This window comes from Squalius cephalus (assembly GCF_949319135.1).
Source record: "Squalius cephalus genome assembly, chromosome: 25".
NCBI classification, from domain to species: domain Eukaryota; kingdom Metazoa; phylum Chordata; class Actinopteri; order Cypriniformes; family Leuciscidae; genus Squalius; species Squalius cephalus.
This window is the reverse complement of record NC_137146.1, coordinates 156,545-179,044: the sequence shown is the minus strand read 5'-3', so window position 1 is coordinate 179,044 and position 22,500 is coordinate 156,545. Positions and strand designations below refer to the sequence as shown.

Genomic DNA, 22,500 nt, shown 5'->3' with positions numbered 1-22,500 from the left:
CAGGACTAGAGGAATAAATAGCAGCATAGAATATTGCGCATTAATTATTAAAAATATAATATTGCACAGAAACAGAGATATTGTCAGTTTAAAAACTAACTAAATGTCCGTGTATCAGGCGCTTAGAGGGAGGCGTTATAAAGCTTGATGGCCACAGGCAGAAATGACTTCCTGTGACGCTCTGTGGTGCATTTCGGAAGAGTAAGTCTTGCACTGAAAGTGCTCCTGTGTTTGAGCAGCACATCATGGAGTGGGTGGGAGACACTGTCCAAGATGACATGTAGTTTGGACAGCATCCTCCTCTCTGACACCACCGACAGAGAGTCGAGCTCAACCACCACAACGCTGCTAGCCTTACGGATCAGTTTGTTGAGTCTGTTAGCGTCTGCTACCCTCAGCCCGCTGCCCCAGCATGCAACAGCAAACAGGACAGAACTGGCCACCACAGACAACATCCTCAGCATCGTCCTGCAAATGTTGAAGGACCTCCTCAGAAAATAGAGACGGCTTTGGCTCTTCCTGTAGAGGGCTTGAGTGTTCTTAGCCCAGTCCAGTTTATTGTCCATGTGCACTCCCAGGTCTTAGTAATCCTCCACAATGTCCACAGGGACACCCAGGATGGAAACAGTGGTCACTGGTGTCTTTGCTGGTGTCCAGCTCCTTAGTCTTTGTCACGTTGAGCTGCAGATGGTTCTGCCTCGTCACCCTTGCTGATGCATCCAACCACAACAGAGTCATCAGAAAACTTCTGAAGATGGCAGGACTCTGTATGGTAGTTGAAGTCCGTGGTGTAGATAGTGAAGAGGAAGGGAGAGAGGACTTGCTGACTATGCTGTCCGATACACAGTGTTGCAGGCGAACATACTGTGGTCTGCCAGTCAGGTAGTCAACAATCCAGGACACGAGGGGGGCGTCCACCCGCACCGCTGTCAGCTTCTCACCCTGCAAGGCCGGCCGGATGGTGTTGAAAGCACTGGAGAAGTCAAAAAACATGACCCTCACCATGCTCGCCGGCTTGGCCAGGTGGGGGTAGATGCGGTTGAGCAGGAAGATAATGGCATCCTCAACTCCCATTCAGGGCTGGTAGGCGAACTGGAGTGGATCCAGGATAGGTCTGACCATGGGCCGCAGCTGATCCAGGACCAGTCTCTCCAGGGTCTTCATAATGTGGGAGGTCAGAGCCACGGGTCTGTAGTCCTTGGAGTCACTGGGACGTGGCGTCTTTGGCACAGGAACGAGGCAAGATGTCTTCCACAGTACAGGGACCCTTTGGAGACTCAGACTCAGGTTGAAGACATGATGAAGGACTCCACACAGCTGGAAGGCACAGGCTTTGAGCACTCCAGGAAGGACACCATCAGGGCCTGCAGCCTTATTAGAGTGGAGTCTCCTCAGCTGTCTTCTCACCTGGTCAGTGGTGAGGCACACAGAGATCCGAGGTGGAGGAAGGGGAGAGGAGGAGTCATCAGGCTGGAGAGAGCTATTAACCTGAGGGCTGGAGGATGTGGGAGAAAGGATCTCCCAGGGAGGAGGAGGAGGAGAGAGGACAGTGAGGAGCAGGAGGAGGAGGAGGAGGAGGAGGAGGAGGACAGTGAGGAAGAGGAGGAGGAGGAGGAGGAGGAGGGAGGACAGTGAGGAGCAGGAGGAGGAGGAGGAGGAGGAGGGAGGACAGTGAGGAAGAGGAGGAGGAGGAGGAGGGAGGACAGTGAGGAAGAGGAGGAGGAGAGAGGACAGTGAGGAAGAGGAGGAGGAGGAGGAGGGAGGACAGTGAGGAAGAGGAGGAGGAGGAGGAGGAGGAGGAGGAGGAGGGAGGACAGTGAGGAAGAGGAGGAGGAGGAGAGGAGGAGGAGGGAGGACAGTGAGGAGCAGGAAGAGGAGGAGGAGGAGGAGGGAGGACAGTGAGGAAGAGGAGGAGGAGGAGGAGGAGGGAGGACAGTGAGGAGAGAGGAGGAGGAGAGAGGACAGTGATGAGGAGGAGAGAGGACAGTGAGGAGGAGGAGGGAAGACAGTGAGGAAGAGGAGGGAAGACAGTGAGGAGGAGGAGGAGGAGGAGGAGGAGGGAGGACAGTGAGGAAGAGGAGGAGGAGGGAGGACAGTGAGGAAGAGGAGGAGGAGAGAGGACAGTGAGGAGGAGGAGGGAAGACAGTGAGGAGGAGGAGGGAAGACAGTGAGAAAGAGGAGGGAGGACAGTGAGGAGAAGGAGGAGGAGGCAGGACAGTGAGGAGGAGGAGGAGGAGGGAGGACAGTGAGGAGGAGGAGGAGGAGGAGGAGGGAGGACAGTGAGGAGGAGGAGGGAAGACAGTGAGGAGGAGGAGGAGGAGGATGAGGAGGAGGGAGGACAGTGAAGAGGAGGAGGAGGAGGAGGAGGGAGGGACAGTGAGGGAGGAGGAGGGAGGACAGTGAGGAGGAGGAGGAGGAGGAGGAGGAGGGAGGACAGTGAGGAAGAGGAGGAGGAGGAGGAGGAGGAGGAGGAGGGAGGACAGTGAGGAGGAGGAGGGAAGACAGTGAGGAGGAGGAGGAGGAGGAGGAGGGAGGACAGTGAGGAGGAGGGGGGAGGACAGTGAGGAAGAGGAGGGAGGACAGTGAGGAGGAGGAGGGAGGACAGTGAGGAGCAGGAGGAGGAGGAGGAGGGAGGACAGTGAGGAAGAGGAGGAGGAGGAGGAGGAGGAGGAGGAGGGAGGACAGTGAGGAGGAGGAGGGAAGACAGTGAGGAGGAGGAGGAGGAGGAGGGGGGGAGGACAGTGAGGAAGAGGAGGGAGGACAGTGAGGAGGAGGAGGAGGAGGGAGGACAGTGAGGAGGAGGAGGGAGGACAGTGAGGAGGAGGAGGGAGGACAGTGAGGAGGAGGAGGAGGAGGGAGGACAGTGAGGAAGAGAGGAGGAGGAGGAGGAGGAGGAGGGAGGACAGTGAGGAGGAGGAGGGAAGACAGTGAGGAGGAGGAGGAGGAGGAGGAGGAGGGAGGACAGTGAGGAGGAGGGGGGGGAGGACAGTGAGGAAGAGGAGGGAGGACAGTGAGGAGGAGGAGGGAGGACAGTGAGGAGGAGGAGGAAGACAGTGAGGAGGAGGAGGAGGGAGGACAGTGAGGAGGAGGAGGGAAGACAGTGAGGAGGAGGAGGGAAGACAGTGAGGAGGAGGAGGAGGAGGAGGAGGGAGGACAGTGAGGAGCAGGAGGAGGAGGAGGAGGAGGGAGGACAGTGAGGAAGAGGAGGAGGAGGAGGAGGAGGAGGAGGAGGGAGGACAGTGAGGAGGAGGAGGGAAGACAGTGAGGAGGAGGAGGAGGAGGAGGGAGGACAGTGAGGAGGAGGGGGGGGGGCAGTGAGGAAGAGGAGGGAGGACAGTGAAGAGGAGGAGGAGGAGGAGGAGGGAGGACAGTGAGGAGGAGGGGGGGGGCAGTGAGGAAGAGGAGGGGAGGACAGTGAAGAGGAGGAGGAGGAGGAGGATGGAGGACAGTGAGGAGGAGGGGGGGGGCTGTATGCATCCTTAACGTTAGCATACAGCAGGTCCAGGGTCCTCTCCTCTCTTGTATGACATCTCACATACTGGGTAAAGTTGGTTAGTGTGTTGTTCATGTTGACGTGGTTGAAGTCACCCGAGATCACTATGAGGGCACTCGGTGTTGAGTCTGAAGTTCAGCCATGACTGAGTGAATAACGTTACACGCCGACGTCGGGTTAGCAGAGGGCGGAATGTAAACAGCAACAGCGATGGCATGTGAAATTTCCCGTGGCAGATAATATGTCCGGAGTCCCACAGCAAGCAGTTCAGTGTCCGGGCCCTTCGGGCCCCCCACCTTTACGCTTACCGCACTTGGTGCAATCCCTGTCGGCCCGAACAATCTGAAAGCTGTCGATGGAAACGTTGTGATCAGGAATATCCGAGTGTAGCCAAGTCTCCGTAAAGCACATTAAACTACACTCCCGGAACTGTTAGCGCTGTTAACGCTGTTAGCTCGTTCATCTTATTAGCCATTGACCTCACGTTGCCCATGATGAGAGAGGGGAGACATGGCTTAAACCTCCTTCTCCTAAGTCTCTGTGTCTGGACCCCTCTCTCTTCCCTCGCCGTGTCGTTCCTCCTCTGCAACCTCTGTGTGTCTTCCTCCAGCTCTCAGTGGGGATGTCCATGGGTCTGTGCGCCCCGGTCGGCTTCAGCGCGATCAGCTGGTCCCGGGTGTAAACAAAGCGGCCACGAAGTTGCTGCGCAACAGTTCCGTGGCTTACAAAAACTCTCTCAAATTGCATGATTAGAGAGAATCTAGTTTAGATTATGTATAGACCAAAATCACACATGTGAAGTATAAAAAAAAAACAAGTTTAAAAGTTAAAAATAAGGCGACGAACGACGGGGCAACTGCAACAGGCTGCATGCGCCCACCACATTAACTCTCCTCTCCTGGATAATACTGGTTAATTCTGGTTAATTCTGGTTAATACTGGTTAATTCTGGTCAGTACTGGTTAATTATTGTTAGTACTGGTTAATACTGGTTAATTCTGGTCAGTACTGGATAATACTGGTTAGTGCTGGATAATACTGGTTAATACTGGTTAATTCTGGTCAGTACTGGTTAATTCTGGTTAGTACTGGTTAATACTGGTTAATTCTGGTCAGTACTAGATAATACTGGTTAGTGCTGGATAATACTGGTTAATTCTGGTCAGTACTGGATAATACTGGTTAATTCTGGTTAGTGCTGGATAATACTGGTTAATTCTGGTTAATTCTGGTTAATTCTGGTCAGTACTGGATAATACTGGTTAATACTGGTTCATTCTGGTCAGTACTGGATAATACTGGTTAGTGCTGGATAATACTGGTTAATTTTGGTCAGTACTGGTTAATACTGGTTAGAGCTGGATAATACTGGTTAATTCTGGTTAATTCTGGTTAGTGCTGGATAATACTGGTTAATACTGGTTAATTCTGGTTAATTCTGGTTAATTCTGGTCAGTACTGGATAATACTGGTTAGTGCTGGATAATACTGGATAATACTGGTTAATTCTGGTTAATTCTGGTCAGTACTGGATAATACTGGTTAGAGCTGGATAATACTGGTTAATTCTGGTTAATTCTGGTTAGTGCTGGATAATACTGGTTAATACTGGTTAATTCTGGTTAATTCTGATCAGTACTGGATAATACTGGTTAGAGCTGGATATTACTGGATAATACTGGTTAGTACTGGTTAATTCTGGTTAATTCTGGTCAGTACTGGATAATACTGGTTAGAGCTGGATAATACTGGATAATACTGGTTAGTACTGGTTAATTCTGGTTAATTCTGGTTAGTGCTGGATAATACTGTTTAATTCTGGTTATTATCATGTTCTTCAACTGTGTCTCTGGACTTCAGATGAATCATTTTAGAGAAGAAATTGTGTTTGTTTCTAAAAATAATCCTCACATTCTTTCGTGAGTTGAGATGTGGAAGCCGATAAATGAAATGTTCCCAGGGTTGTTTGGTTTGTGTTCATTTCCGCTATCAGAGACTAAATGTATTTATGGTGTTTCTCCTGCAGGAAGAACGAATGAAGTGTGTTGCTCTCTCGTTCACTGACCCTCGTCTGTGTGTAATGGGTTTTCATCAGGACCTTCTGCTCATATCCTTCAGTTTCATATTTACTTTATTTCAGACATATCAACAAACAACTTACTAACATATATTTAAAAACCAACAAATGTATCATTAAAATTACATTTTAAACACAACTGAATTAATACCTTGGATGACTTAGTGTAAGACAATTTAAGGCCATGGTATTAATTATATAAGTATTAATTATATAATTATAAGTTATAAGTATATTTTTAATTCATAAATCGACACATATGATTCTTTAACACAGCATGTAAAGTGTGAACATTAATAAATACAAACATTGAGGGAGTTTAAAGGGAAAGTTCACCTAAAAATGAAGATTCTGTCATCATTTACTCCTCAAGTTGTTCCGAACCTGTATGAGTGGCTTTCTTCTGTTGAACACAACAAGTCAATGGCTACCGTAAACTGTCTGGCTACCAAAATTCGTTAAAAAATAATCTTTTGTGTTCAACAGAAGAAAGAAACTTGTACAGGTTTGGAACAACTTGAGGTTGAGTAAATGATGACACTTTCCCTTTAAGCCTAAGTCATTACGCATCAGTAAATGGCCCCTGAATCCTGAATCATTTAGCTTGAGTAAATTAATGCCCAGAATAAATGCAGTAAAAAGAGCCGCTTCAACATCATCTGTGCACATAATCCATAATCCAACTCACAACATCATCATTAAACCCCTCCTGATGACAGTATTCATGAGCAGAGACACAATCTGCTGCTCATGTACTTTATATTTACAGTGAGGCATGCCATTATGTTTGCTGTCCTCGGTTAAAGAGTATAATTTTGATTTCTGGAGATGAACAGTGTTTCTCCAGTGGAGCGCGACTGACCCCTGCTGGCCACTGACGCTCATCACACGCCCTGATTCACTGGAAATCACAGTCTGATGTTCAGATCGCAGCTATTCTGGGCTCTTGTACTGTTTGTACTGTGACTCTTGCATCATAGACACAAATTCTCTGATTTTCTCTGTCAAAAAATGGTCTCTAATTGGCCTGATTAGCCACGACATACACAAAAATAAGCCCTACAAATTAGTAAAATACCACAAATTTTACAGACGCTGCTGCATAAACATTTGCAAATGTAGGAGCTTGATTTTGTCCATGGGAACTGATGGGATGGCTGGAGAATGTTGATGTCAGTTGACTCTTCATGTTTGACCAGCAGGTGTCGCAATGTTAATGTCTTGTGACTTGGTTCTGCTGTTGCTGTTGTTGTTCCACTGGAATCCCAGAGGAAGCAAGCGTCTGTACGCATGCGCAGGAACTCAGCAGCTGAACTGAAGAAGTTTCTGATTGCCACTGTGTGTGTGTGTGTGTGTGTGTGTGTGTGAGAGAGTGTTTAGCGTGTGTAACCTCGCGGTTCGAGTTCGGGTATGAGTGTGGGTCTGTGGTTCCGACTGTGTGACGAGGGCGACCTGGAGAGTGCGCGGCGCGTGCTGGAGGAGCCGGGCGGGCGCGCGCATGTGGACGGGACCGATGACGAGGGAAACACGGCGCTGATGCTCGCGGCCGCCGGCGGGCACGAGCCCCTGGTCCGGTTCCTGCTCAGGAAAGGCGCATCAGTGGACCTTCGGAACCAGCATGGCTGGACCCCGCTCATGCAGGCCGCCAGGTGCAGATCCATAATCATCATCATAACCATAATCATGATGCTAACAACTCCAGATTCACTCCTGCTCTGATCTGAGGGAGATAACTCAATATAGGCTTAGTTTATTTAAGATGATCAGCTGTGGTCATGTGGCAATCATCATTCTGTCATCATTGATTCATCTGGAACATAAAAGAGCATTTTTTGGGAAATTACTGCTGTTTATTCATATTTCAGGGGTATTCAGTCTTTTAATAATATCGAAGGACTCCATCCTAAAGACACCAGAGTGTATCTTAATACATATGATCAGTTATACTGAGAAAGATTAAAGAGTTAGTTCACCCCAAAATGAGAATTCTTTCAGTAATTACTCTCCCTCATGTTGTTCCAACCCCGTAAGACTCTCGTTCATCTTCGCAACACAAATTAAGATATTTTTGATGAGATCTGGGAGCTGTCTCACTCCTCCATAGGCTGCGGGGCAATTTCATCTGCCATCCCAGAGAAGTTAGTAAAGACATCGTTAGACTAGTCCAAGTGACTCCAGTGGCTCCACCTTAAGTTTATCAAGTGACAAGAATACTTTCTGTGCGCAACAAAACAGAAAAAATAACGACTTTATTCAACTATTCATTTTCTTCTGAGTGAGTTCATGAGAGCCTCGACGCATGCGCGAGAACTGAGAAGATGACGCACAGAAAGTATTCTCGATAAGCTTGATAAACTTAGGGTTGAGCCACTGTAGTCACTCGGACTGTTCTAACGATGTCTTTACTAACTTCTCTGGGATGGCAGATGAAATTGCCCCGCAGCCTATGGAGGAGTGAGACAGCTCCCAGATCTCATCAAAATTGATCTCATTACTGACAGAATTCTCATTTTGGGGTGAACTAACCCTGTAATATTATAAATGTGTGGTGTAAAATGGGCAAATGTTTAGTTTCATCATTACTTTCTTACACACTATAAAACTATACTGTTATATGTATTATTTATTTAAGTCAAACAGCTCTCCAAAGGGGATAAATTTGAAAACGCTGTTTTCGTGCTGTAGTGTGGTCTGTCAAAACTGAGGTATTTTAAAACGATGACGTAAGTTTAGTCATGTGACACATATTGTACCAATAGATATTGATGTTTATAGCGGTATTGTGCCTGTTATGTGCCGTTCACTTTCACACTGCTGCTTAAATATGTCACTTCACACACTCTTCATATCACAGTCCTGCAAAGACGGCAGAATTTACTCACATTTGCTAAACATGAGAGCTCTTGTGTTTTAGACCAAACATATAATGGTGAGTGAGTGTGATCTGGACGCATCAGTGAATTATGAGAAATCTTGCTAAATAAAATGATCCTGTCAGAAGAATTGTTCAATAACTTATTTATTTTTCCGTCTGTATCATCTCAGTGAGTTTTTGTGAGATTTTACGCATGCGCAGTAAAGGGGGATTTAGCGTTTTCCAAAGGTTTCTCATCCACACTGAAACATCTGAAAACGCTAGTGTGGAGAGAGGGCGTTTTTAGACGAAAGCGGCGTTTTCTAATGTATCCGGATTAATGTAGACGTTGCCTCAGTGTGTAACAGGATTGATTGAAACGCAGAGGTCTGCATGTGTTATTGTGGTTTCCGCAGGTTTGGTCATGTGACTGTGGCTCACCTCCTGCTGGAGAATGGTGCCGAGATCAACGGCCGGAACCGTCTGGGCGCTAGCGTCCTCACCATAGCAGCGCGCGGGGGTCACGCTCAGCTAGCCAAACTCCTGCTGGAGAACGGCGCCTTCGTGGATGACCTGGACCACCTGTGTGTGGCGGAGGGCAGCGGGGTCAGCGGGGTCACCGGCAGGAGCTTCCTGGAGGTCACGGCTCTGCTAGCCGCTGCACAGCACGGGCACGAGTCCGTGGTCCAGCTGCTGTTGGACTGGGGCGCTGACGTTAGCTTTGCGCAGAAGAGCACGGGCTGGAGCGCGTTGATGCTAGCGGCGGCCGGCGGGAGGCTAAGTGTCACACAGCAGCTGGTGGAGCGAGGAGCCGACCCTGACCAGATCAACGTGCTGGGCAAGACCGCCTTCGAGCTGGCGCTGCGGCACAGAGAGGTCAAGGGTTACCTGGACCCCATCACCACCGTCCGCCCGCAGCCAGGTGAGCATCTCACGCGCTTCAGCTAAAGCTAACCCTAACCCTGTACCCCATCACCACCGTCCGCCCACCCGCAGCCAGGTGAGCGTCTCATGCGCTTCAGCTAAAGCTAACCCTAACCCTTCAGCTAAAGCTAACCCTAACCCTGTACCCCATCACCACCATCCGCCCGCAGCCAGGTGAGCGTCTCAACCCTAACCCTTCGGCTAAAGCTAACCCTAACCCTAACCCACGACGAAGCATTAGGAACTCAATGCAGGACGGTGGCGGCCTTTAAGAGGGGAAGGAATCTTCAGGACATGTTTGTTCACAGTAAACTGGGGCCAACAAAAAAATTCCAACCAGAACTCATGAGACGATTGTAAGAGGAGGACGATTGGGAGTTTTATCAGATCCTCTCGATACGGGGTGAAATATGTGGGTGAAACCAGAAACTCCATCCTCACCAGAATGTGGGCCCATAGGTTCACAATTAGGAAGGGGATACGTCACAAGGGGCACATAGTACCTCATTCTGAGAGGCATGGGATCCAGAATCTGAAAATAGGTGGATTGGAACACAACCCAGAGTGGGTGAAGAGGGATAGGTTGAGAAGGGGAAATTTTTGGATCTGGAGGCTGGGCACAATGTTCCCTAGGGGTTGAATGTGGTAAACAGTAAAGGGGCATGAAAGAATCAATAAAGTATGGTGCAATCATCTTTAGTTGGTGTAATTATTGAGAATGGTCCTTTCCAAAAACAAAAGGGTAATAATGGGAGTTGAGTGAATACAAAAAAGGTAAAAATAGGGGGCAAGGGAAGGGAAGGACAGGTCGGATGGGACAATGGTTGGTTGAGGGTGTTTGGTAACGGGGAAGACCAGGGTCCGAAACCAGCATGGATAAAATTTGGATAAAACCAAGTGGTTAGGTGGGGGGAGTAGGGAAATCTGAGTTGTCATAAATAAAATAGAGTTTATAAACTTAGGGACAATTAGATATAGTTGGAAGTAGATCGAAAGGCTGGATGGTGTAGGGGTTAATGAGAGGGGAAGGGTAACGGGGAGACCAGGGTTTGTGTCCCACTTAAAAAAAACTTTTTTTTCCAGATGAAGGTTTTATGAGATTAGTAGGTCGGTGAGGGACAGGGCGGGGTGGTTTGGATGGATAAAGTGGTGGAAAACAAATAGAATAAGTGGGTGATGGATTATAGTGGTCAGAGAGTGGTAGAAACTAGTGAGGGGTTTGGTTGGAAGAGTATGTTCGGAACAGGAATATCAGAGTTCGAATCCTGCAAAGGAATAAAAAATTATAATAAAAAAATATTGAAATTAAAACAGGCTGGTTATGGATTGGATAAAGGGAATGTGGGGATAGGGATAATTAGATTAGATGGTTGGTGAGTAAAAGTTATGGGAAATGAGACAGGGAGCAGATAGGGAAGCTGGAGAGATTTTGATGGTGTAGTGGGTGGAGAAGGTGATTGAGACCAGGCTGGAAACCAGCACCAAAAACAAGTTTTGGTTTAAATGATGGTTGGGGAAAGGTGTAATAGGTGAAGAAGAGGCTAAGGTATGGGAATGAGTTACAGGAAGATGATGACTAATAAAATCAAGATTTGAACTGCCAGGTCACAAATAATAAACCATGGAAAGGTCAGGGGGAGGTTAGGTTGAAGGGAACGGTTATTGGTAGAAACTTGTGGAAGTAACAATGGTATGACTAGAGGTAATTGGACCACAAAGGATTGTGGATATGGGTAATTGGGTAAACCAGGAGTGTGACAGTTGGTGTAGAGGGATAAGGTGGGAAGAGAAGATAGAGGTTAGTTAGGACATAGGTTCCTTGCGATTGCATCTTACTACGGTAAGTGTGATGTCTGTTGAGAGTTTCAGATGCCTTAGGGGGGATAATTGGTAGAAGCTTGTTACTAAGGTACCGCCCATATGAGCCCTGTGACACGGGCCCTTTTTGGGTGACCTTAGATATCTTGCGGAAAGCAAAAGTTTTTGTCTTTTCCTTGCTCAGAGTTGGTCTCATATTGGTCCCGAACCGCTCTTAAGCTAAGACTCCTACATAGAAGTTTTTAAGCTAAATTAGGAGTTTTCTGAGAGGATTCTTAGAAGCTTTAAGAATACGGGCCCTGGTGTTTAAAGAGCCAAAACACCCAATGATCCTGAGGTACACCACTGATGACATGTCTTTGGTTGATAGATCTATGAAGACGATGAAAGGAAACCCTAAGAATAACCCTAACCCACTTTTTTTCTGGGGAGATGGATCTTTTCCTAGCTTGTTCAGACTGCCTTTTACCTACAACATACCTAACCCTACCACAGGAGGGAGATGTAATTACAGTGCAATTGGGCAATCCCTGGGTCCAAACACACCTAACCCTACCCCCTTACAGGAGATTGGGCCCGAATTCCAACACCATGGGACTAACCCTGGGTCCAAACACACCTAAACCTACCCCTTACAGGAGATTGGGCCATAGGTGGGGCCCTAAGGGAAATAGGAGCAGGATAGGAGAATTGATGCGATGGAAAGAGGTATTAAAAACAAGAGAAAGGTTTGTTGAAAGATAGGATAAGATGATAAGATTAAGATTTGTTGAGCTAAAAACAGCTAAAGAGTGGATCAGTCCTATCAAAAACATGCAACCGCCAGTGCATTCCTGCGTCCTCCCTAACCCAAACTGGACAGCCCAGAGTGGTTGTCTGGGGAGAAGGCGTTGTCTTTTCACAAACCTAACGCTTCATCTAAAGCTAACCCTAACCCTGGACCCCATCACCCCAGTCATCTTCATCACTTCTGTTCTTCAATTCTGCTGCATTTTTCAATTCTACCCATAACGAACTCTCTCGTCTGATTGAGATCAGTGTAGAACAGATACACATGTTCAGACTCACTGCTGATGATCCTCCAGCAGAGGCGGACTCACTGTCAGGCAAAGGTAGGCGACCGCCTTGGCCCCCAAAATACAAGGGCCCCCTTAAAATGCTTTTTATATACGTGATGCGCGTTCAGCACACATGTGGTGTGTGTTACCAGGACAAACGTCTGCCATGTTGAAAGGCTGCGTGTGTGTCCTGCTGGTAGCAAATGAAAATATCATGCATCTCAAGCTATAACTTACAGTTTTTCTGAATTGCTAAAACACATTTCTTGAAACCATCACTCACTTTCTCAAAACCACATTTTCAAACTACATTCAGAGAATCTCTGATTCTTCTGGCAAATTCAACAATTGCCTCAAAACCATTTTATCTGCTCAAAATCAAACAACGCTTTCAGATCATACACACGAGTCAATATTATACACACTAGAGTTCATTCGTTAGACACTACAACAAAAAATGGAGAACACAGAATCCAAAGCATGCAGTTACAGAAAAAAAGTATATTGTAACAAAGTAAACAAATTTTGCAACTACTTAAGGTGAATAAATGGTATACTGTATGCACTGCAAGTATAGTATTGTACTGAATATTGTATAGTATTGAACACAGTGACCCAACTTCAAAAGCCAAAAAGGTTACAGTAAAATAGTCTAAATGAAAAGCATGTTACAGTCACAGCATGTTACAGTTGTGCAGCTGCAGAATCACCATCAGTGAGAGAGAGATTCTGCTTCAGCTTCATGTTGATCCGGCCGGAGGAGTTTCTCCTCATCTCAGACTCTGTCGTCTCTGCAGGCGAAGGGAAAACACTAAAGCAGATCCAACCGTGACAACATTCTCCACAACTGTTCTTCCTCATCCTCTTCCTCCTCTTCCTCCTCATCCACCTGCTCTTACACACACACCCTTCCTCCTCTCACACACACACTCTTCCTCCTCTCACACACACACTCTTCCTCCTCTTACTCACACACTCTTACTCACACACTTTTCCTCCTCTTACTCACACACTCTTCCTCCTCTTACACACACACTCTTCCTCCTCTTACACACACTCTTCCTCCTCATCCACCTCCTCTTACTCACACACTCTTTCTCCTCTTACTCACACACTCTTCCTCCTCTTACACACACACTCTTCCTCCTCTTACTCACACACTCTTCCTCCTCTTACTCACACACTCTTCCTCCTCTTACACACACACTCTTCCTCCTCTTACACACACACTCTTCCTCCTCTTACACACACACTCTTCCTCCTCTTACTCACACACTCTTCCTCCTCTTACACACACACTCTTCCTCCTCTTACACACACACTCTTCCTCCTCTTACACACACACCCTTCCTCCTCTTACACTCACACACTCTTCCTCCTCTCACACACACTCTTCCACCTCTTCCACACACTCTTCCTACTCTTACACACATACTCTTCCTCCTCTTACACACACACTCTTCCTCCTCTTACTCACACTCTTCCTCCTCTTACACACACACTCTTCCTCCTCTTACTCACACTCTTCCTACTCTTACACACATACTCTTCCTCCTCTTACACACACACACCCTTCCTCCTCTTACACTCACACACTCTTCCTCCTCTTACACACACACTCTTCCTCTTCTCCCTCTTCTCTATTGTTTCCATCCATTGTTGGCATCAACATTCAGTGCAACATTTTGAGTCAGTTTTGACTCTCAACTGACTTGTATTATGTCCAGTTGGTTTGGTCTCATCACTAGAAATAAGTGTGAACAATTCTGAGTCGTTGTGTGTAAACGATGACAACTGTGTTGTAGATGTGTTTAACTTTCGCCTGCCTGTGTTTAGCGTTTTGAAACTTAAGTGTATCACAGTGTAAAATGTGTTTTAGTGAGTGAGAATGTGTTTAGAGTTTTGCAAAATGAGTGCATGAGATTTGCAAACAGTGTTTTAACGACCTGAACTTGTTTAATGTTTTACAGAAAGAGTGATTTAATAGACAAATTGGTTTAGGTTATTGAGAATTTGGTTCAGAGAATGGTGTTTAGTGTTTTAGCAATTCAGAAAAATTGTAATACTGAGCAACAGTGCGTATTCTATTTTTATTGTTTTAAATGTTGCTCACTCGTTTCTGTGAAGGACCCAAGTAGAGTCTGCATGCGCAGTTACACAGGCACTCAACTCTGACACCCCATTGAACGCGCTGCACTTTTTACTTCTTTTTTGGTTGAAATAATCATTTAAGTGTGTTAAATTGTTTAATTTCCATTGTTTTTTATTTTCATTTAAATTTGTAGTTAAAATAAATAAAAATAAATGTATTTTAAGGTATAGAATTACAGCTTTGGTTATTGTGTTATTGGAAATTGCACAATGAAAATTACCCCAATGCACCTATAGTGTGATTTCACCATATAGCCTACTGTTGCTAAAACAAGAATAAAAGCCTTTATAACATGTAGACTACATGAAAAATGTAGAATAATTTGACAACTATGGGACAGCATCGTGCAGCAGGGAGCATCACAACAGAGAAAACCTCATGCTGCTTTGATACAATCTGTATTGTGAAAAGCGCTATATAAATAAAGTTGACTTGACTTGACTTGACTCATGAATGATTCAGGTCAGGGATGGGCAACTTCGGTCCTGGACGGCCACTGTCCTACAGAGTTTAGCTCCAACCCTGAAAAAAATCACCTGCCTGCAATTTTCTAGTAATCCTGAGCATAGATATCATATAAAGGCTAGATGGCTCGTCCGCGCTGCTGGCCAATGGAGCTCGACATCCGCACACGGCGGCCATCTTACGACAGGGTGCTCGCTCACTCATAACATGGTGCATGTACTTTTAAATAACCATAACTTGCTCAATTTTCTACCGATTTTCAAACGGTTTGGTTTGTTATAAACGTCAGAGATGTAGCTATTATACTGCATACATATGAATAATTATGTTCAAAATGTTTAAGCATTCAGAATTATAGCCACGTTAATAACGTTTGTAAGAAACCAAACCGTTTGTAAATCCGTCCAGATTTCAGCGAGATAAGAGGATTTGTGTGCGTGCTGCTCACTCACCTTAATTCACAGAGCCCTGTCCTAAGATGGCCGCCGGTGATGCCGGAAGTGACTCCGCCTTGAGCCATCTAGCCTTTATATGATATCTATGATCCTGAGGACCTTGATTAGCTTGTTCAGGTGTGTTTGATTAGGGTTGAAGCTAAACTCTGTACTGACAGTGGCCCTCCAGGACCGAAGTTGCCCTCCCTGATCCAGGTAAATGTGTTGCCCCATTCCTATATTTTGCCTGGGCCCCCAAATCACTAAATCCGCCCTGTCCTCCAGTATCCTTCAAAAATAGCTTCAGATTTTGTAGGCTTTGTTTTTATTTGTTTATTTTTTAAATATTTAAATTATGTTACAATCCACCGACGTGCTTCTGTTTCTGAGCAGGACTGGTTAGTGTTGCTTTAGCTGTTGTTCTTCTCAAACTGAGCCGCTCACACTGGCAGACGATTGAGGCCGATAATATTAAACGCGCTTCTGTTTTCACCTGATTTCGTGCTTGTGTTTCTTCAATGCTCAACAGATGATGAGAAGAAACGGCCTGATGTCTTCCATGCGCTGAAGTTAGGTAAGTTTAAAGATAAAATCTACTGTCAAAAAGGTCTACAATGATCATTTTATTACAGTGTACATAATATAAAGTCCTTTATTCACATGAATCTTAATGTACATGAAATTATTGTAAATCTATACAGTATATATCAGCGTTTTTCCTGACTCACTACGAGACGGAGGTGGTAAAATTCTGAACATGGCTGCAGAAAACACTTTTTACAAGGGCATATTTTAGGTATTTTAACAATAAAGTAATAGGATTGTTATTTTGAGGACACTATCATATACTGTGTTTCCCACAGGATTTTGTGAAACTGGTGGCTGGACGTTGGTCCTGCTAGGGGGGTTCAGGGGTCGTGCTCCCCTGTAAGAATATTTTGTATATTTTAAAGATAAATTCATTAATATGCATTTTCGGAGTCCAAAATTAAGAGCTCCAACCGATGTTCAGTGTGTAAATAAAACAAGGAAAAAGTCTGTGCAGTGACTTGTACCTGAACTTTATAGGGGACTCATGTGCTTGTGCGCTAGAGATGTGCTGATCAGCTCTAACTTCACCTGAAGTCTTTGGCAAAATTACATTTCTTTAATAGCCTAAACACAGGATTTACTCTCTTCAAACTTAAATGATCACTGTTTCATTACATCATTGTTGGAAAATACTCTAAGCTTACGTTAAGCTTGTTAAGTTGTTAAGTTATGAAGTAATCTCGTGTAGGGTTTTCTTTGTGTTTTATGTAATGACCACTAGAATGTGCTCTAGGCATGTTTTCTTGATTGCTTTTCCTTGAAGAGAAATACGTTGTTGAAAACAAAATTAAAAGTGAAGCACGTTTGTTGCGTTTTGCTGTGAAATGAGAGTTCTGAGTCTTGAATCTCATCAACCCGCGATGTACCCGCAATTAATTAGTTATTTTTTATAACTTGGCCCGTCTGAGATGCAGATTATCTGCAGTATCCACAGATATAACATGATCCGTGCATCACTATCGAACGCTATGAGAATGGACACAGGTCGGGAAACCACAACAGAACTGTGTTGGTGAAAAAGGGGAATTGCAGCATGGGACTGTAGTCGATAGCTCTGAAGTGGCACAAAATTTGACAGAGGCCTCGTAATTCTCTATATAATTGTGTAAATGTTTCATGCTTGAATGATGAAGATGGAGTGATTCTGTAGGGTTAATGATCTCAGAGCTGTAGTTGAGTGATTCTGTAGGGGTTAATAATCTCAGAGCTGTAGTTGGAGTGATTCTGTAGGGTTAATGATCTCAGAGCTGTAGTTGAGTGATTCTGTAGGGGTTAATGATCTCAGAGCTGTAGTTGGAGTGATTCTGTAGGGTTAATGATCTCAGAGCTGTAGTTGGAGTGATTCTGTAGGGTTAATGATCTCAGAGCTGTTGATGGAGTGTGTGTAGCGCAGGGAACGCTCAGCTGGTGAGGGAGATTGTGGAGGAGGACTCGGGAGTGTAGGGTTAACGAGTGTCGAGTTGATGGAGTGTGTGTCGCGCAGGGAACGCATAGCTGGTGAAGGAGATCGTGGAGGAGGACTCAGGGGTGTAGGGTTAATGAGTGTCGAGTTGATGGAGTGTGTGTAGCGCAGGGAACGCTCAGCTGGTGAAGGAGATCGTGGAGGAGGACTCGGGGGTGTAGGGTTAACGAGTGTCGAGTTGATGGAGTGTGTGTCGCGCAGGGAACGCTCAGCTGGTGAAGGAGATCGTGGAGGAGGACTCTGGAGTGTAGGGTTAACGAGTGTCGAGTTGATGGAGTGTGTGTAGTGCAGGGAACGCTCAGCTGGTGAAGGAGATCGTGGAGGAGGACTCGGGGGTGTAGGGTTAACGAGTGTCGAGTTGATGGAGTGTGTGTCGCACAGGGAACGCTCAGCTGGTGAAGGAGATCGTGGAGGAGGACTCGGGGGTTTAGGGTTAACGAGTGTCGAGTTGATGGAGTGTGTGTCGCGCAGGGAACGCATAGCTGGTGAAGGAGATTGTGGAGGAGGACTCGGGGGTGTAGGGTTAACGAGTGTCGAGTTGATGGAGTGTGTGTCACGCAGGGAACACTCAGCGGGTGAAGGAGATCGTGGAGGAGGACTCGGGGGTGTAGGGTTAACGAGTGTCGAGTTGATGGAGTGTGTGTCGCGCAGGGAACGCTCAGCTGGTGAAGGAGATCGTGGAGGAGGACTCGGGAGTGTAGGGTTAACAAGTGTCGAGTTGATGGAGTGTGTGTCGCGCAGGGAACGCTCAGCTGGTGAAGGAGATCGTGGAGGAGGACTCGGGGGTGTAGGGTTAACGAGTGTCGAGTTGATGGAGTGTGTGTCGCGCAGGGAACGCTCAGCTGGTGAGGGAAATCGTGGAGGAGGACTCGGGGGTGTAGGGTTAACGAGTGTCGAGTTGATGGAGTGTGTGTCGCGCAGGGAACGCATAGCTGGTGAAGGAGATCGTGGAGGAGGACTCGGGGTTGTAGGGTTAACGAGTGTCGAGTTGATGGAGTGTGTGTCGCGCAGGGAACGCTCAGCTGGTGAAGGAGATCGTGGAGGAGGACTCGGGGGTGTAGGGTTAATGAGTGTCGAGTTGATGGAGTGTGTGTCGCGCAGGGAACGCTCAGCTGGTGAAGGAGATCGTGGAGGAGGACTCGGGGGTGTAGGGTTAACAAGTGTCGAGTTGATGGAGTGTGTGTCGCGCAGGGAACGCTCAGCTGGTGAAGGAGATCGTGGAGGAGGACTCGGGAGTGTAGGGTTAACAAGTGTCGAGTTGATGGAGTGTGTGTCGCGCAGGGAACGCTCAGCTGGTGAAGGAGATCGTGGAGGAGGACTCGGGGGTGTAGGGTTAACAAGTGTCGAGTTGATGGAGTGTGTGTCGCGCAGGGAACGCTCAGCGGGTGAAGGAGATCGTGGAGGAGGACTCGGGAGTGTAGGGTTAACGAGTGTCGAGTTGATGGAGTGTGTGTAGCGCAGGGAACGCTCAGCGGGTGAAGGAGATCGTGGAGGAGGACTCGGGGGTTTAGGGTTAACAAGTGTCGAGTTGATGGAGTGTGTGTAGCGCAGGGAACGCTCAGCGGGTGAAGGAGATCGTGGTGGAGGACTCGGGAGTGTAGGGTTAACGAGTGTCGTGTTGATGGAGTGTGTGTCGCGCAGGGAACGCTCAGCTGGTGAAGGAGATCGTGGAGGAGGACTCGGGAGTTTAGGGTTAACAAGTGTCGAGTTGATGGAGTGTGTGTCGCGCAGGGAACGCTCAGCTGGTGAAGGAGATCGTGGAGGAGGACTCGGGAGTTTAGGGTTAACAAGTGTCGAGTTGATGGAGTGTGTGTAGCGCAGGGAACGCTCAGCGGGTGAAGGAGATCGTGGTGGAGGACTCGGGGGTTTAGGGTTAATGAGTGTCGAGTTGATGGAGTGTGTGTCGCGCAGGGAACGCTCAGCTGGTGAAGGAGATCGTGGAGGAGGACTCGGGGGTGTAGGGTTAACGAGTGTCGAGTTGATGGAGTGTGTGTCGCGCAGGGAACGCTCAGCTGGTGAAGGAGATCGTGGAGGAGGACTCGGGGGTGTAGGGTTAACGAGTGTCGAGTTGATGGAGTGTGTGTCGCGCAGGGAACGCTCAGCTGGTGAAGGAGATCGTGGAGGAGGACTCTGGAGTGTAGGGTTAACGAGTGTCGAGTTGATGGAGTGTGTGTAGCGCAGGGAACGCTCAGCGGGTGAAGGAGATCGTGGAGGAGGACTCGGGGTTGTAGGGTTAACGAGTGTCGAGTTGATGGAGTGTGTGTCGCGCAGGGAACGCTCAGCTGGTGAAGGAGATCGTGGAGGAGGACTCGGGGGTGTAGGGTTAATGAGTGTCGAGTTGATGGAGTGTGTGTCGCGCAGGGAACGCTCAGCTGGTGAAGGAGATCGTGGAGGAGGACTCGGGGGTGTAGGGTTAACAAGTGTCGAGTTGATGGAGTGTGTGTCGCGCAGGGAACGCTCAGCTGGTGAAGGAGATCGTGGAGGAGGACTCGGGAGTGTAGGGTTAACAAGTGTCGAGTTGATGGAGTGTGTGTCGCGCAGGGAACGCTCAGCTGGTGAAGGAGATCGTGGAGGAGGACTCGGGGGTGTAGGGTTAACAAGTGTCGAGTTGATGGAGTGTGTGTCGCGCAGGGAAGTGTCGAGTTGATGGAGTGTGTGTCTCGCGTGGGGTGGTGATGGCGCAGTGGATAAGACACATGCCTTTGGTGTGAGAGACCCGGGTTCGAATCCACTGTGAGACACCAATGTGTCCCTGAGCAAGACACTTAACCCCTAGTTGCTCCAGAGGCGTGTGACCTCTGACATGCATAGTAATTGTAAGTCGCTTTGGATAAAAGCGTCAGCTAAATGAATAAATGTAAATGTAAATGTAAATGTAGGGAACGCTCAGCGGGTGAAGGAGATCGTGGAGGAGGACTCGGGAGTGTAGGGTTAACGAGTGTCGAGTTGATGGAGTGTGTGTAGCGCAGGGAACGCTCAGCGGGTGAAGGAGATCGTGGAGGAGGACTCGGGGGTTTAGGGTTAACAAGTGTCGAGTTGATGGAGTGTGTGTAGCGCAGGGAACGCTCAGCGGGTGAAGGAGATCGTGGTGGAGGACTCGGGAGTGTAGGGTTAACGAGTGTCGTGTTGATGGAGTGTGTGTCGCGCAGGGAACGCTCAGCTGGTGAAGGAGATCGTGGAGGAGGACTCGGGAGTTTAGGGTTAACAAGTGTCGAGTTGATGGAGTGTGTGTCGCGCAGGGAACGCTCAGCTGGTGAAGGAGATCGTGGAGGAGGACTCGGGAGTTTAGGGTTAACAAGTGTCGAGTTGATGGAGTGTGTGTAGCGCAGGGAACGCTCAGCGGGTGAAGGAGATCGTGGTGGAGGACTCGGGGGTTTAGGGTTAATGAGTGTCGAGTTGATGGAGTGTGTGTCGCGCAGGGAACGCTCAGCTGGTGAAGGAGATCGTGGAGGAGGACTCGGGGGTGTAGGGTTAACAAGTGTCGAGTTGATGGAGTGTGTGTAGCGCAGGGAACGCTCAGCTGGTGAAGGAGATCGTGGAGGAGGACTCGGGAGTGTAGGGTTAACAAGTGTCGAGTTGATGGAGTGTGTGTAGCGCAGGGAACGCTCAGCGGGTGAAGGAGATCGTGGTGGAGGACTCGGGGGTTTAGGGTTAACAAGTGTCGAGTTGATGGAGTGTGTGTAGCGCAGGGAACGCTCAGCGGGTGAAGGAGATCGTGGAGGAGGACTCGGGGGTTTAGGGTTAACAAGTGTCGAGTTGATGGAGTGTGTGTCGCGCAGGGAACGCTCAGCTGGTGAAGGAGATCGTGGAGGAGGACTCGGGGGTGTAGGGTTAACGAGTGTCGAGTTGATGGAGTGTGTGTCGCGCAGGGAACGCTCAGCGGGTGAAGGAGATCGTGGAGGAGGACTCTGGAGTGTAGGGTTAACGAGTGTCGAGTTGATGGAGTGTGTGTCGCGCAGGGAACGCTCAGCTGGTGAAGGAGATCGTGGAGGAGGACTCGGGAGTGTAGGGTTAACGAGTGTCGAGTTGATGGAGTGTGTGTCGCGCAGGGAACGCTCAGCTGGTGAAGGAGATCGTGGAGGAGGACTCGGGGGTGTAGGGTTAACGAGTGTCGAGTTGATGGAGTGTGTGTCGCGCAGGGAACGCTCAGCTGGTGAAGGAGATCGTGGTGGAGGACTCGGGGGTTTAGGGTTAACGAGTGTCGAGTTGATGGAGTGTGTGTCGCGCAGGGAACGCTCAGCTGGTGAAGGAGATCGTGGAGGAGGACTCGGGAGTGTAGGGTTAATGAGTGTCGAGTTGATGGAGTGTGTGTCGCGCAGGGAACGCTCAGCTGGTGAGGGAGATTGTGGAGGAGGACTCGGGAGTGTAGGGTTAATGAGTGTCGAGTTGATGGAGTGTGTGTCGCGCAGGGAACGCTCAGCTGGTGAAGGAGATCGTGGAGGAGGACTCGGGGGTGTAGGGTTAACGAGTGTCGTGTTGATGGAGTGTGTGTAGTGCAGGGAACGCTCAGCTGGTGAAGGAGATCGTGGAGGAGGACTCGGGGGTGTAGGGTTAACGAGTGTCGAGTTGATGGAGTGTGTGTAGTGCAGGGAACGCTCAGCTGGTGAAGGAGATCGTGGAGGAGGACTCGGGAGTGTAGGGTTAACGAGTGTCGAGTTGATGGAGTGTGTGTCGCGCAGGGAACGCTCAGCGGGTGAAGGAGATCGTGGAGGAGGACTCGGGAGTGTAGGGTTAACGAGTGTCGAGTTGATGGAGTGTGTGTAGTGCAGGGAACGCTCAGCTGGTGAAGGAGATCGTGGAGGAGGACTCGGGGGTGTAGGGTTAACGAGTGTCGAGTTGATGGAGTGTGTGTAGCGCAGGGAACGCTCAGCTGGTGAAGGAGATCGTGGAGGAGGACTCGGGAGTGTAGGGTTAACGAGTGTCGAGTTGATGGAGTGTGTGTCGCGCAGGGAACGCTCAGCGGGTGAAGGAGATCGTGGAGGAGGACTCGGGGGTGTAGGGTTAACAAGTGTCGAGTTGATGGAGTGTGTGTCGCGCAGGGAACGCTCAGCTGGTGAAGGAGATCGTGGAGGAGGACTCGGGAGTGTAGGGTTAATGAGTGTCGAGTTGATGGAGTGTGTGTCGCGCAGGGAACGCTCAGCGGGTGAAGGAGATCGTGGAGGAGGACTCGGG

At 48.3% G+C, this 22,500-nt stretch overlaps 1 protein-coding gene across 1 annotated transcript in view; it reads left to right on the top strand.

Moving 5' to 3' along the window:
* The first annotated feature begins 6,822 nt into the window (after positions 1 to 6,822).
* anks6 (ankyrin repeat and sterile alpha motif domain containing 6) overlaps positions 6,823 to 22,500 on the top strand; it is a 26,592-nt gene continuing 10,914 nt past the window's right edge. Inside the window, exons 1-3 of the mRNA XM_079863886.1 lie at positions 6,823 to 7,219; positions 8,841 to 9,346; positions 15,805 to 15,849. Coding sequence (XP_079720012.1) covers positions 6,981 to 7,219; positions 8,841 to 9,346; positions 15,805 to 15,849 — 790 coding nt within the window. The 5' untranslated portion in view covers positions 6,823 to 6,980. The remainder of the gene's footprint in view (positions 7,220 to 8,840; positions 9,347 to 15,804; positions 15,850 to 22,500) is intronic.